The 16,452-nt window shown below is 40.8% G+C and overlaps 1 protein-coding gene across 3 annotated transcripts in view; it reads right to left on the bottom strand.

Annotated features, from left to right (window-relative positions):
- Nucleotides 1-16,452, bottom strand: part of DOCK1 (dedicator of cytokinesis 1) — a 505,015-nt gene that overhangs the window by 378,223 nt on the left and 110,340 nt on the right. For all 3 annotated transcript variants that reach the window (XM_014794062.2, XM_014794063.2, XM_087432851.1), the window contains 4 exons: nucleotides 15,456-15,553; nucleotides 11,167-11,256; nucleotides 10,733-10,833; nucleotides 6,813-6,947 (listed from right to left, as the gene is read on the bottom strand). In XM_014794062.2, coding sequence (XP_014649548.1) covers nucleotides 6,813-6,947; nucleotides 10,733-10,833; nucleotides 11,167-11,256; nucleotides 15,456-15,553 — 424 coding nt within the window. The remainder of the gene's footprint in view (nucleotides 1-6,812; nucleotides 6,948-10,732; nucleotides 10,834-11,166; nucleotides 11,257-15,455; nucleotides 15,554-16,452) is intronic.

Genomic DNA, 16,452 nt, shown 5'->3' with positions numbered 1-16,452 from the left:
ACGTAGACTGAGGCTTACCAAGGCCACGCAGCCTTGACTCAGTATAGCCCCTCGGCATCGGCCCCGCTTTCTCTGCCTAGAAGGGGAAAGGATGAGCATCTCTGGAAGAAGTCACATCGTCTGCAGCTTGTACCATTTTACATACACACAGCCCTGCAGTCAAACAAAAATTACTAAACACGGGCCGGCCCGTGGCATAGCAGCTAAGTGCACACGCTCCGCTGCGGCGGCCCGGGGGCGGATCCCAGGCGCGCACCCATGCACCGCTTGTCAAGCCATGCTGTGGTGGCGTCCCATATAAAGTGGAGGAAGATGGGCATGGATGTTAGCCCAGGGCCAGTCTTCCTCAGCACAAAGAGGAGGATTGGCGACAGACGTTAGCTCAGGGCTGGTCTTCCTCACAAAACAAACAAAAAAATTTACTAAACACAGCAAAACACCAGGCCAGGTGGCCAAATCAAGGAAGAAAAGAAGACAATAGAAACAGATCCACAGGTGAAGATATTGTAGTTAGCTAACAAGAATGTCTAAATAAATATAATTATTATATTTTAAAACAGAGAGGAAAAGATGGAGAAATAGAACGATGGAAATACGGAAAATGGAGAGATGGAGAAAATAGAACATAATGTGGAAAATTTTAGTAGAGAAATGAATCTGAAGAATCAAATGAAAATTACAAAACTAAAAAATATAGTATCTAAAATTAAGAGTTCATTATATGGGTTAAATTGAGATTAGAGCAAAAGTCAGAGTTAGTGAAATGGAAGACCGTCAACAGGAAAATAAACAGAAGCACAGAGATGGAAAATACAGAAAAGAGTGTTAGAAATATGTAGGACACAATGAAAGGATCTAATATACACGTAATTGAAGGTCCAGAAGAAAATGAGAGATACAAGGGAGCAAATGCAACATTAGAATAGAGAATAGCCATGAATTTTCCAAAATTAACACAAGACATCAATTCAAAACTTCAAGAAACTCTAAAAATCCAATGCAGGATAAATAAAAAGGAAAGCTTTCCTATGCAATCCATAGTAAAACTGCTAATAACCACAGAAAAAGAAAACAATTTTAAAGGCAGCTAGAGAGAAAAAAAGACACTATTACCTTCAAAGATCTAACAATAAGTCTGAAAGCCGAATTCTCACCAGAAATGATGGAAACCAAAAGAGAACAGAATAGTATCTGGCGGAAGAAACTAACTGCCAGCATCCAGACTTCCACAGTAAATGAAATTATCCTTCAAAAACAAAGATGAAATAAATGATTTTCATACAAACAAAACCTGTAGCAGACTTACAGTAAAAGAAATTCTACTGGGAGTTCTTTGAGCAGAAGGAAAATTATTCTGGAGAAAAACATGAAATTGAAAGAAAAATGAAAAAATAAACGATAAATATATAATATATTGAATGAATACTAACTACAAAATAGTAACAGTAGTATCCTATGGGGTTTAAAATACATGTGGGATTGAAACGCAAGACAATACTAAAAAAAAAGAAGGGGAAGTAAACGGAGTTAAAATGTTCTACTCTTCTAGCCCTATCTAGCATTATCAGGGGAGTGGTAAAATAATTTCAATTACTCTATAATAAGTCAAACATGCATGTTGTCATTTCTAGGATAATCATTAAAAGAATAGTAAAAGAATGCTTAACTAACATGTTGAGAGGAGAAAAGGATAAAGAGAAAATTTTGATTGGTACAAAAGAAGACAAAAAAAAGGAAAAAAGGGAACAATAACATTAATGGGCAAAAGAGAAAATTAACAGAAATACAATAGCTATAAACCTAATATATGACTTAATCACATTATATGTAGAGTAACTCAAATACTCAAAAGGATTTTCAGACTGGATGAAATAAAAATATAGCTAGACGTTGTGTATAAGAGACAAACATTAAATATAATGACACAGAAAGGTTGAAAGTAAAAGAATGGGAAAAGGTATTCCATGCAAATCCTCATCAAAAGATAAAGGGAATCTTTTCATATTGATTAAGGAGTAAATCCACAAGAAAGAGATCACAATTCTAAATCTGTATCCCCCAATAACACAAGCTTCGAAATCTATATGGTATAATTAATGAGTCTTTCTTATATTTAAAATTCTCCAAGAATCCCTCAAGGATGAAAAATTTAATTATTAGTTTCTCTGCTGCCAACCAACATGTTTAAAACATATAAATGGTTAGTACTTTACAACAATCCTTTTGAAGCATCTTTCTGTAATGAAAGTGAGGTCTCTAGAGCGTCACCTCTTGGTTTTATCAAATAAACCAAAAAGAGTCATTTGTTTGACCCACTTGAGCTGGAGGAAGGCATGAGAGGAGAGAAGTCAGAGGGATATCAGCAGATAAAGAGATGAATAAAGCCTAGTCATCATTCCTTTCTCTATTTAAATATTATTAAGTATTCATTAACAAGGAATGACAAGATCTTTGTCTACAACCTACATTCTATTTTTGTGACCCAGGAAATGATAGCAAAATGACAGATCTGCAGCAACTTATTCATCATCAATAACTAATTATTCACAAAGCCAACACCAGATGACAGGCAAAAACTCTGCAAAGCACCAGCAAGACAGAAGAGGAACACAGCGATAACTGGCATTAGTAATTCCGAAGGTCTGATGGGGATGTGTCTGTTTTCTGGTTTTCTAGTTAATGTGATCCGCCCACACAGAAAACACAGACAAACAAGAACCAGCGGAGAACTGCCCCTGGCTGTCAGGAATCTTTCTGTGGGTTCCCCACGAACCAAACGTCTTTAGGCCAGAGTTTTAAAACCGCTGTTCTCATTTCAAAACAAAATGAGTTTTCTAAACAAAACAAAAAGTACAGATTTGCATAGTGAGAAAGATAGTGGGATAACTATGATAGGCTTCAAGATCTTCATCTCCAAACTTTCACCCCTTTGTTCTTGGGAAGAATAATTGCTGTCAATTATCCTGGAATTTTACAAGGCTACTACATTATATGAAAATACAGCAGACCATTTTGTAAGAAGAAGAAAAACAAAAGACCTCAAAAGTTTATTCCAACTGCAAAAAGGAAAACACACTTGTCAATTCCAGCTGTGAACACAATTGTTTTTTTCCCAAGGTAATAAATGTGTTGCAGGTAAGAAAATGAGAAGTCTAGTTGGCTTTCCCCCCACCTCTGAAAACCTCACACATGAGAGTTGATTAGAGCTTATCACCGATCAAACATTCCACACGTCTGTGTAGGACACAGGACTTCTTTCTCTTTAAGCAGCCTATACAAAATAGCAATATAATTTCATCTAAAATTAACATCTTTGATATCACAGATGAAAAACTACTGAAATGGTAGGATACGGGGAGAGGGGGAGGGAGAGAACAAGACTTTACTACAAGTCTTTGGCCCTGTCGTCCATGATTTTAAGGTCATGATTTTTTTTTCCTACCCATAGAATCTTCTCAGGAGTTTTAGACTATAGATTTAAATTTAAAAAGTATTATCATATCTATACAACGTGGCTACACTGTGTTCTAAGTTTCAAAAGGAACGTATGTCCTTCTCTGCCCTCAAGAATCGTAGAAGGCAGCCAAGATACACATTTAGGCAACATTTAGAGAAAAAAATGAGGTCAATAAACTATTAAGGTCTGGGATACAGCGAGGGCTCCAAAGCTCATTAAGTACTTATGGAAGAAGGAAGGGACAAGGGAGGGAGGGAGGGACAGAAGAAGGGATCCTGATTACCAAAATCACCACCATCACTACAGTTTTGGTTAAGATGAGGTTAAGACAAGGGCTGTGGGGGGCCTAGGAAGCGTCACCGTCTCCCTGGACAGTCTCAGCTCTTGATGAACAAGTTATCCCAGCCAAGAGACTCAGTCTGGGACCAGGCTTGGCTCCTGTGAGGGCCACTCCAGGACAAAAGCCGGCACTGGGATCTTAGTCTGTGCCAACACCATGCTGCCAAGCGCCAAAACCAAGGCATTCCTAACAACGTCAAACATAAAACACTCCCTGGGTCACAGGCAAGGGTCTGCTGAGCATTTCACTCCATTTCCGCGAAACATAGTGGGATTGAATCACGTCTGTGGGTCACTTAGGGCTCCAACAATTTAAAACTAAGGAGATAGTGGTGACAAGAGTCTCAGAGACTGACCCCCAAACTAATGGAGAAGGAGGGCTCTAAGGAGCATAACTAAGTAGGATTTAGTAACCCGGAGTACGTTAGGGACGTTCTAAGCTGTCAGGCAACAGAAATTCTGGGTTAAAAGGAACTTGAGGAAGAGAACGTTAATGGCCTATCCAATATATATTTCTCCCTTACTACTTTACTAAAAGAACTCTGATTTTGTTGGAAGCATCAATAAGCCCATCTAAAAATCCTTTCCAACCTCCCCTGCACCTGGGTGGTCAGTGACACAGTTCTGTCCAATGAGATGAAGACACATGACACTTTGTAGGGCCTGGGGAAAGCTCTTTAAAAGGAGAGTAATTGGAAGAGATGTTTGCCCTTCGCCTTCCCCTCTCTGCTTCCTGGAAGGCAGTCCTGATGCCAGGAGGGGCAGGAGCCACCTGGGGGCTGTGAGATAAAGAGAAAGAACCTAAGGATGGTGGGGCAGAGAGATAAAAGGAGCCAAGGATACGGGGACACCAGGGACCAAGTGCATGAGCTTTGGACTCTTCCTCTGGGCTCCACATTGTGCGGAAAAAAAAGTGAACTTCATCTGGTTAAGCCACGCTAAGCTGTTTTTTTCTGTAACATGCAGCCAATCATATTCCTAATCTTTATAAGATCAAACTCAATAATGTTTATGGACTATGGTTCTAAGATCTCATGCCATTTGTTTTTTGAGATTGAAAGAGATTAAGGAGAGAGAGAGAAATAATTTTGCTACCGGTCCACTTGGGTGACCCCAATCTTTTCTAAGCAGCATTATTTTGTAAAAGATTATAGCATTTACTACAATAGAAACACACTATCAATGCACGTTTGTTTGATTACTAATCTCTGAATGAGAAGGAAAGTCAGCAGTGTGTTTAGAAAGGAGATGAGCATCATTAAACCCCTGACTCGATGTCCTGTAGATCACAAATTGTACAAGATTAAAATTTTTTCAAATAAAACATGACAAAACCCACACCACCTGACTATTCTGTTCGTTCATGTTGATGGTCTCACCTTAGTGAGATGTTTAGGGTAATCCAAGATTTAAAATTAGTGGGGAAAAATATAAAAGCAAGATAGAGAGTGCCAAGAAGTTCATTTTCATAGAATTAATTTTATTGAAAAAAATAAAATACAGGAAAACAAAACCTAGTTTACTTGGTCATCTTTCACACCTGACAGTAAGAAAAGCATCCATGGTTTTGACCCTTAAGAAAAGAGAAAGCTTTGATCCACATCAAGATTCATGCAAATAAATAAGCAAAATAAAAGAGTGTGCCTTTGATGTCTTAGTCAAGGATGAAAGCATGATGGCCTCAAACCGTGGGTCTTCATACATAAAAATGGCAGTGTAGAGAGTGCTGTTTAAATCCTGGGAACCTCAGAGTGAGCACAAGCACAATCAGTCCTTGACCAGTAACACAGGGGCTGTAACCACTGCTCAGCGGTGGGTACTACCCTCTTTGTGACTTTTATAGCTCTACGCACAGTCAATAATTCGCTCCTTTGGCTTTATTTGCACCATGGTGCACACAAGATTGGATTCTGAATGCCTTCCCTTTCTCCTGGGCCCTTCTGGAGACGGCTACTTCAGGCCAACAAAGATAAAGTGAAGAGGAAATAGGGAGGTACTGATTTGGGTCCACACTGGCTCAATTCTGTTTTCATGGATGTGTTTCCAGAGCACTGTGCTTTTACAAGGTGACGTGTGTTCCCCAAATCAGAGGGACATTGGTTCATGAACTCCATCTCTGTGTTTAGAACTCACTATAAGAACATCAACCTTGAATAACCAACATGAACCAACACCACTCGCAGCAGGTCACCCAAAGCAGCTGTCCTCCAAAAGAAACAAGCAGAGTGAGTCAACCTCAGCACCCCAACACTCAGTCTACGCCTTTTCCACAAATCTTCATTCATAGAGTTAAATATTGTATGCCAACTGAAAGCTCTTTTATTTTTGCACAGCTCTTAAGCTGTAGAAATCTAGAGAAAAATATGAACGTTCTCTATAAACAATGAAGTCATAAATACCCCAATCCACTTTAAAGTTCAAAAACAATTTATAAATTCATCCAGATAGTATGTGAAAGATGTCACTAAGCTAAAACAACTGAGTGTCCGTTCACATGGCAATTTCCTATGTGAGAATCTATCTGTAGAAACAAAACACTATTCTGGCTGAAGAAAAGAAAGGAGGCAAGTCTTCCCAAGGGAGGCAATTTAAGTTGATCTTGGCTTTTTGTTGTTGTTTATTTTAATTTTGTTTGTTCTTTGGGGGCTTTTTTCCATATAAAGATATACTGAAAAGAACTTCAAAACCCTTGGCGTACACCCTGCGCTACCTTGGAAGGACTATGAATACTTTCAGTAGACAATATTTGACTCACATGCACACGTTGCAGACTTGGGAACAGAGTTCAAAATTCAAATTCAAGGCTTGCATTTCACTGCCCGGGAGCAGTCACGGTAAGAGGGGGCTACTCTCCCGCAGTACTATCATTTGTTACTGCTCTGTCAGGCTAGAAAGCAAGGAAAGGAAGGAAAAAGAGGAGAGGAAGAGAAAGAAGGAAGAGGAAAGGAGAAGGAAAAGGCAGGAAGTCAAGGATTTCCCAGAAGTCTGCTGGAGAACCAGCACGGGCGATACCTACTGATTGAACAGGATCCGGGAGCGCACGATGAACTTGAAGATGTACTCTAGAGCTTTCATAGCTTTGTACAGCTGGTCATTTATTCCCGGCTTCTCAGCATTGTCCACATAGTTTCTTAAAACTTTTGTCAGCTTCCTACTCATAACGGAAACACAAATTAATAAGCTCAGAAAATTACAGTATCTCAATTCTTAACTGGCACAGAAATACACAAATGGGTTATTTTTCTTTTGGTTCATGCATACTTGTAAAATGTATTCTCAACAGATAAAGTGACCCATAAAATAACTCTCAGAGGACTGACATCTGAGCATTTAACGAGCACTTTCTAAGTTTTAGATGTTTTTCTAAGCTTCTAAATGTATTATGTAATTTAATCCTCACAACAACAGTATAAGGCAAAGAGTACGGTATTATTCCTAATTTACAGATGAAGAAGCAGAGACTTAGATAGGTAAACTAGCTTTCCCAATGTTAAACAACAAAATCAAAGGGATTTTCTTTATAGCCATATCCATTTTTGTAACGCTCGTTTTTTTTTTTAAATTGAGCATGTGTAATTTTCAAATTATAGAGAAAGTGGTAGTAATAATCAATTTTTAATTCTGCCCAAACTTCTACATTTTCTATCACTACTGGCCCATAAACTAATAATCACTGTTCAGAAGAATGACCCTCAAGCAATGCCTTCTAAATCATAAAAGAACAACTAAATTAACTTCAATGTAGTTTCTGTTGTTAGCGTCCTGGGCTGCACGATAATGCTCCAAAAACTAGCAGCATATGTGCAACCTGCATGACAACCACCAACAAGATTATCCCATTAACCAAATGTCTCTGCTCCCCAACTTTTCAGGTAATCAACAATAATTCACTGTGCCTTCTAAATATTCATTATAGTCACAAAAGGAACCTGCTAGGGTACTGACAGCATTTCTGGTTAGGTTGGAGCCAGCACGCACAAACTATTCATTGAGATAATTATGAGACACTCTTAGGAGCAACTGTAACTTCAGTTATGGATGACCACGGAACAGCCCTGAGAGTAACGATTTTACTGATAAATCACAGGAAAAAGCTTTTCAGGTGACTGAGTGGATGTGACGTCATTTCTAACACTGATCAGGTTGCAGAACTCTAGCACAGAAATCTGACACTCTCAGAGGAGAATTCCTGCAGGTGTCCTTGGAAGAAGCCAGGCCAGAGGGGTCCTCTTCCCACAGGTTCCACCGGACCCTATGCCGGGAAGGCTAACTCACCATTTATGTCTCTTGGTGGTTCTCAAGGCACAGTACAACATCTAAGGTCCTAGCGTAAGACCTGTTTTCACTCAGTTTAACTTATTTTCCCAAATTTATCAGACCACACACCTTTTCTTATTTAAGCTGTTAATATCCCAAGCAATACACATTTCCATATAATGCATTTTGGGAGTTCTTCCAACAGATTAATCACAGAAAAGAATAAAAAGAAGGAATGATTTGCAAAGAGAATGACCCACAACCAGAAAATAAATCTGGAAGTCAAAAGACGCATATCCATACGAGCCAGGCCATCTTGTAACCGCAGAAAGCTCAAACCCCTTGGCAGTAGCGGAGAGGGGCAGACCAAACGGAGCATCAATTAACTGGAGGGAAGCCTGAACCAGCTCTGGGAAAGGTAGCTCTGTGGACAGAAAGGAGCCTGTCCTGCTGTTTTTCTGGAAGAAGAGTCCCCAAAGCCTATGCCTCGCTCCCTTCTGCTTGGACCAGCACTGGCCACTTTGATGGGGCTCCAAAACCCAAGAACTAGCTTTGCAGGAGAGCTGTCTATGAGAGCTGGAGCGCTAAGTAGTAACGCCCTTTGCCCACAGTCACCTTTAATTTCTTCTCTTGTAGTTCTTTATGAAGAAAGATGAAAAATGTCAAACTACCTGGAAGAGAGTGTAACCTAAGTCTGTGCCTGCCAAGCCTTCCAGAGGGAGAGGGAGAGAGATTCTGTGTGATAATCCTTAGCACAAAAGTTTCCCTGGCCCAGAGAACGCCATAAGCACTTCATTAGCGCAGAGACAACCTTCCACAATTTGGTTAGAACTGTGTGAATCACAGTTATCGCCTCTGGTATTTCAAGGCGTAAATACTCAGGTTCAAACAGCTGAGGAACCACTTGGGGTTGCTAGTTTATCAAAACATGATAAGAATACTTATTTTCCAAAATGAATATTTCCTTTTCAGCAGATGACAGAGACTGAATGAAAGGATACCGATTCTCAACTCAGTCCCATCATAACAAAGATAAAATGGTACTTTTTGTTTCTCCCATTAACTTGCCAAAACTCCCTATGAGAATAAGTGCATTCATTCTTTCTCCAACAGCATGGCATGGAAGGGGCATTCCAACAAAAGGGTCCGGAATGCAGCATGGTAAGCTTATTCATTGTTCTGATTTCCTGAGATTCAAGTACAAAATCTAATCTCAGAAGAGCAGTTTGGCCGTGTTTCAATAAAGAAGCAGAATTGTGACAGTGACACATGGAGATCACGTCGCATCAAGAGCAGATTACAGGCCACTTGCATGAACCCTGCAAGGGTTGTGTTTTGTTGCTATAGCAAGATGGTGCCACTTGATCTGCCCTCCCCACAGTCTGTAAGGAATGGTCCAAACTGTGGACAAACTGGGCATCTTTGCTGAGAGAACAAAATGTCTTAAACAAACATTTATTAGCAAGCAAGCACAAAGGACTTGTGGCAGCTTGTACTGTGTGCGTGAGGACATTCCTTGCAGCTCTCTGCCCACTCCGGCTCCACCCACTGCCCTGCAATAAACATGCACTCAAGGCTGACTAGAAAGAATCAGAGACAGGACCATGGGCGTCAGATCTCTGACCTCGAGCTCACGGCTGCACACAGGCAAGGAAGACAGGTTTTGACCTAAAGATGGTCAAGACACAGATGGGAGCTTTGACTCAATTTACTGTCACTAAAGAGAATCATTTCTAATGATTCTAAGTGGGTGTTCTTAAAGAAATTACTTAAATCTGTCTTTTTTCACTGCAACTCACACAATAAAAAGTTTGAATAAATCCCGCCATGAGAAGGAAAAGAATAACTCATTCTAATCATTCTAAGTATAACAAAACCTAACAATTGCTAATGGTTTCTAAGTGCAAGGGATTATTCCACACTTGACATGTCATAACCTATTAAAATTCTCAGGAAACCCTAAGATCATGCCCATTTTACAGATGAGAAGGCTGAAGCCCAGAGACGTTAAGCAACTTAAACTTGTAAGCGACAGAGCTGGAATGTCGGCCCAGGTGGTCCAGTCCCAGGACTGTGCTCATCACCACCAGGAGAGCTGCTTCTCGGCCCAGGCATGGCACAGTCCCTCTGGTACCTTACTAGACCCACAGGGGCATGTACGGGACTGTGGGGGCAGGTCAAGAGCAGCTGGGTAGGCAGTAAGATTACAAGTTAGTTACAGCTGAAGCTTCTCGAACAAAAGGGAAGGCACTCTTTACAGAGCAAAAAGATATATTGGAAAGTATAAAACTGAATTTTATTCACACTAAACAACCAATAATCTCAAAACAGGAACACATCCATTTATCCACTCATCAAACGCTCCTCGGGAAGCTGCAGTGTGGCAGGCCCTCTGCATCCATGCATCAGTTTCATCGAACATCAAGTGAAAATTTCAAAGACAAATGGAAAGTGTGCAGGAGAACAAGAACTTAGGCCAGAATGTTATGATAATTTATCACAAATCTCTTTTGACAAGATTTTCAGGTTCATTAAGAGGGAAACAATAATAAAAACCATCCCAGTAAATACACAGTTTTGAGGGGGGAAATGTACAATCATAAACAAAAGTAATGGAAAATTCCTTAATAACAAACATACAGAAAAGAAGTGTTGGTTTTAAAACAAGAAAGAACTTACGTGTAGGCTAATGTTGCACTAAAATGTTTCTTAATGTAGGTTTCCAAAACAGGATTAAAATGCTGAAATTTTCTATCAGCAATGAGTCCAATGATAAATACCTGTTAAATTAATATTTTCATTAGCAAAACAATGCAAACCGTTTTGGAATCTTCCTCTGAATCATTTGCACTACTATGTGAGTCAATAAACTATATAACATTTTCAGACAGAAGTTAGCCCGTTCACCTCTTCTTACCCTAGAAATTACATTTGCTTAACTATAGTGTAGCACTGAAAGAAACTTTCTCCCTCTCAATTCATCTGCTTTGATTGGATTTACAACTGAAAACGCTTTCAAGGTTACGGTGATGGATCCCCTCCCCCAGCTTCAAAGACTGCAGCATGAAAGAACACCTTAATATCTGAGCAGATGAAAAGTAAAGGCCTCTTACCAAAGCATCAAACACTAACGTATCAAAAGTCTCGCTCTCGGAGTTCTCCATCATGATGTTGAAGAGGGCATCCAAGGTGTCCTGGAGGAACTAGAGAGACACAAAAAGTCAGCAGAAAAAGTAAACTCACCCAGCTTTCTCCCAACCCAGAATAACTACCATCTTTGGTAATACTCCCAATACCCACCCTTCCCAAATTAACTTCAGGGATTTTTCCCAGCCATTAGATGCACAAGACAAAAATCTGAAATGAGTGAATTCAGAACAAAGACACAGCACCCTGAGCCAAACAGGAAGACTGACAGCAGGGGGGTGCCCTACAGTCCCCCTGCCATGGGACCTTTCCAACCCTTTTCCTGGTTTCTATCAGTCTGGTGACAAACAGCTCAATAGGAACTCTGGGAAGACTGGATCTGACTCATCCCACACACTCTGAGTGTAGGACCTGAGCTAGGCAGCGGGTAGAAGTCACACAGGGACAAATTTCCAGCTGAGCCTAATAAAGGACCTTCTACAGACCCAGATGCCCAAGGACAGAAAAGGTGTGTGATTCTGAAACTGAGGTACACAGCAGAGTGCCAGGAAGTGCTTTTACTCAAGAGTAATTTAGAAATTCCTTTCATATCCCACTATAATTCACCAAACAAATATTATAGCATAGAATGACAAAACATCATGAATTTAACTAAGAAAAGATGAGGAGACTTCAAAGTTATGTCACACTAGAAACTGGCCTCAAACTCTCTCCCCATCCTCCCCTGAAAGACGTGTAAGATGAACTGGAAAACTATATTGGCAGTAAAGCGTTCCCTGTTTGTGGAGGAGTTCAAGAACAGGCAGAATGCCATACAATGGAATATTGGCCATAAAAAGGAATGAAAGATGGATACCTCACCATTAGTCGTTAGGGACATACAAACTGAAACCACAATGAGATATCACTTCACACCCACGACGATGGCTATAATAAAAAGATGAGTGACAGTAAGTGTGGGCAAGGATGTAGAGAAATTAGAGCCCTTATATCCTGCTTATACATATGTAAAATGGTGCAATGGCTTTGGAAAACAGTTTGACAATATTTCCAAGGGTTAAACATAGATTTACCATGTGACTCAATAATTTCATTCCTAGCTGTATAGCCAAAAGAATGGAAAACATATGACCACACTAACACTTGTACATGAATATTCATAATATCTTTATTCGTAAACATCCAAATGTGGAAACAACCCAAACGTCCATCAGCTGATGAATGGATAAACAAACTGTGGCATATCCATATGATGGAATATTATTCAGCCATAAACAGGAATGAAGTTCTGATACAAGCTACAGTACGGATGAACCTTGAAAGTATTATACTAAGCGAAAGCAGCCAGTCACAAAAGGTCATATATTGTGTGACTCAATGTATACAAACTATATCGAACAGTCAAATCTTTGGAGACAGAAAGCAGCTTGATGGTTGCAGGGAGAGTGGGGAGTGACTGCTAACAGGGATGGGTTTCTTTTTCTGGTGATGAAAATGTTCTGAAGTTAGATACTGGTAATGGTTGCACAAGTCTGTGAATATACTAAAAACTGCTAAATTGTGCAGATTAAAAGGGTGAATTTCATGGTATATGAATTAAATCTCAATGAGGTGGTTCTTAAAAACAAAAAGAATAGATGAGACAGCCCCATGGCAGGGACATCAAATGGATGGCTGAATGAGATATCTGGTCCAGATCTTACTGGACTACTCAGCCCACACAGAACCCTAAGGGCCTTCGTGTCCCCACAGGGGATCTCAAACTATTGGAGTCTTCAGACTGAGGAAACAAACCACAGGGACCTGCTCCCAAACCAGTGCTCGCCCCACTGCTCTCCCTTGTGCTGTGGGAACCTCGCAACAGCAGCCAATCCAACACCTCACAGATCTCCCTCAGGAGGGAGGATGTGCTCCCAAATGTAGTAAGAGATCCAAGACCCATCAACGCATAAAATTCTCTTTATATTCCACTGTGCCACCCTCCACCTATTTTATGCCAGGAAGCATCACATACAAATGGCAGGAGAATGAAACCACCCAACCAAGAGGCGTTCCGGTCTGGACATCAGGGGCTTCCTCAACGCCAAAATTACCGGGGCCTGTACCACCTCGTTACTTTTGTATCATTTCCCATCATTTTCAGATGGTAAAATCTTTCCAAAGGTCAAAACTTTATGCCATCTGCTAATAGCCCAATGTTATTGCCAACAGACTCACCAGGTGCCAACCCTGGCTTGTCACAGTTCACACAATGCCCCTGCGGTAGGTCTACCCACCCGACCCAGACAAACGACATGGTCACTAGCACAGAAGCACGACAGCAGAGCGCGGCAGCCTTGTTGATCTGGCTGTAAGGCCACAGTGGTGAGCGGATACGAATGTCCTGGAGGAGGCCAGGAAAGGGCTTCTTTTGACATCCGTCCTCTCCCTGAGACTACCCACTGGAGGAACAAAATCACCATCTTCATTGCACCAAAATGAGACACTGTATCTTTTACTAAACAAGCAAATACTTTTTTTAATCTATCAAGCAATGTCATCTCTCCCCTCCCAGTTATGAATACACAGAGGGGAGGCTTTGAATAAATGGAATAAGCACACAGTCTGTCAGTGTCCCTAAACAGAGTAAAAGGAGCCCTGCGCAGTCTGGGAATCCCTCCAACTCGGGCTCCCATTAACTGTCCTGTGGGCTTAGACACGTCAGTTCACCTCTTTAAGCCTATGGGGCATATAGGATGCGCTGGTGATAGAAAAGAATAAAGTCAGACAAACCAGATAAGGGATGGACAGGTCATCCAGGTACCTGAGGGGTACTGTGTACACAGCAAGGAGAGCGAGAGATGTGAAGGTTTTCACAACAGGATTTGGTAATAGGTTGGTAAGGGGAATGGAGGAAAACAAGATGACAAGATGGTTCTAGATTTTCCCTGGTAAGGGCAAAAATGGGTCAACAGAAATACAACTAATTCCTGATGTGATACAGGGACTCAAAAATGAAAAGGGACAAAGTTTCATTAACTGTATGTCTTCTAAAGTTATGTGAACTTATTCACCCAGTTTCCATCTGAATCGGGGTATTTAGAGAACCCGGAGAAGTTTAAAATGCAATTAATATTGTCCAAGCCAGACGTAAAAGACAAAAACCTGAAAAGATGATTAAGATTGGAAGATTAGCGAGGACATGTTTGAATGGTTATACAATGAACTTAGGAAAGTGGTGCAACCAAATTAATTTACACTGAAGTTAACCACATTGCTGTTTAATTAAGCCCACTTTAAGTAATTAATTTTTACAGAGATAAGGAAGCCTCCTTCTGCAAGCACTTCTCATGGAGGGTGAAGAGCTGAGGCAGCAACAGACAGACCTGGTATAAAGACCTCACTCACAAATCACAAGTGGGGAGTGGCTTACCATCGACCGGCCAAAGTGGAGCATTCTAAAAATGAAAATGCATTTCCTTACATACAAAGACAAGTCATTTGAGCACATGAGAGGCAAGAAGAGCCCAACACTGAAAAAAATATCAGAACCACCAAGAATTACCCAATAAAGAATTACAGAACTTGAGTGCTCAAAGGGATCTCAGATCACCCTAGTCTGACTGTCCTATCATATAGATAAAGATTCGAGAGGGCACCTAACATTTCTCCACAGCCTGCTATGTGTGAGGCTAAGAAATGAGTCCAAGATCGTAAGGGAGGAAAACAGCCAAGATGAGATTCCCAGCTCTGATCTTTCTGACACACCCATTATCTTTCCCAGTGAATGACAGAAGCTCTAGGTGAGCCATGAAGCAGGGCTGATAATAATGGTGAGGGGAATGACAATGATAATAATAATCACACCCCACACTCCCTAAGCACCTCCCACGTGCCAGATACAAGATGTCGTATCTCATCTAACCTCCACCACCTCTGAAGATGGCACGATTGTTGCCTCCACTTTACAGCAGGGGAAAGTGAGGCTTAAGGAGGTTATTTAACTTTGTCGGTCCCACAGCAAGGACCCACTAGAAGAGGAACCAGAACCCAAGACTGGGTTGATTCCAAAGCCCATTTCCTTCACAGTGAAGCCAGACCGCCCTCCAGACCAGAGTCCAAGAAGGATTCTGTCCACTCAGAGGTGTATGTCAATATCCGAAAGAAACTAGTCGTTAAAGGGGTTATAACCAGAATCCCATACTACCTGTGAAGGCAGTGCCTGCACCTGTTAATATACGGAAGGAAAAGAGAACGACCCTGGGCTCCATGTTACCTTCACCACTTCGCCGCCGTCCACTTTCATCAGCTGCCTCAGGTTCTGCTGCAGGAGGTTGGTGTTGGATCGCCACTTCAGAAGCCCCAGCAGGTCCACTGAAAAAGGAAAATGACCATCAGTCCCTCCAAGCAAGAACTCTGTCTCCCTTATTCATGCATCACATGAGATTCTCTAGATAATTTTTTGAAGAGAAAAATCAACCCTATTTGGAAACATTCACCAGCTAAATATTTCATTACTTTCTAGCAACATACTTGACACCTAGTGTGGCTGAATTCATTATTTCCAACTACATTTACTATGAAATGATTTCCATGTAGAAGCTTTAAAAATGCATTCGCGATCCTAAGAAAGAAGGACCGCCCTCTCCAATCCACAAGAAGGCAGATTCCGAGCAGCAGCGGGCCTGGAAGAAGGCGGCTCACCCATAAAGCACCCGGCATCTACGACAAAGGGGTTTTTCCTGTTTGAGAACAAGGATCTATTTTTTTTTTTTTTTAAAGATAAAATAACTAATGCAAATTCAAATTCACTGAAACTGCAAGGTGACAGTACAGAAAGGGGACAGGAACCCTGGCCCCTGAGACCCGTGCTGTGCTGAACTTGCCACACTCCCCTGGCCTGGCCTTCCATGGCCATTTGTTCCCTAGGGTTGAATTTTTGTTTGTTTGTTGTGTAACAGAAAAATCATAGACTAACTGTATTGGTTTTTATAGACTAAATGTGTAAGACGATGTCCAGAAACGATCTTGTTTAAGGCAGCAAGATGTTCTTTAAGGCATGGAGACAGAATCCCAAACATCTCCAGGAAAGAACATGTGCCTACACAATTTTCACTTTAAGTCATATTAATATCCCATTACAAGAAAAAACACAATTAGCAAAGTGCATCTCATTTACTGTTTATGCTCTCTGGGAATGAACTTTTGCTACAGAAATTGTCTCCATAAGAAAAATCCTAACTAATACTGAAAAGAAAAATAATTTTGGCAAT

Source organism: Ceratotherium simum, chromosome 6 (genome assembly GCF_057802395.1).
Source record: "Ceratotherium simum simum isolate JZ-2026a chromosome 6, ASM5780239v1, whole genome shotgun sequence".
Classification (NCBI taxonomy): Eukaryota; Metazoa; Chordata; class Mammalia; order Perissodactyla; family Rhinocerotidae; genus Ceratotherium; species Ceratotherium simum.
This window is presented reverse-complemented; position numbering and strand designations above follow the sequence as displayed.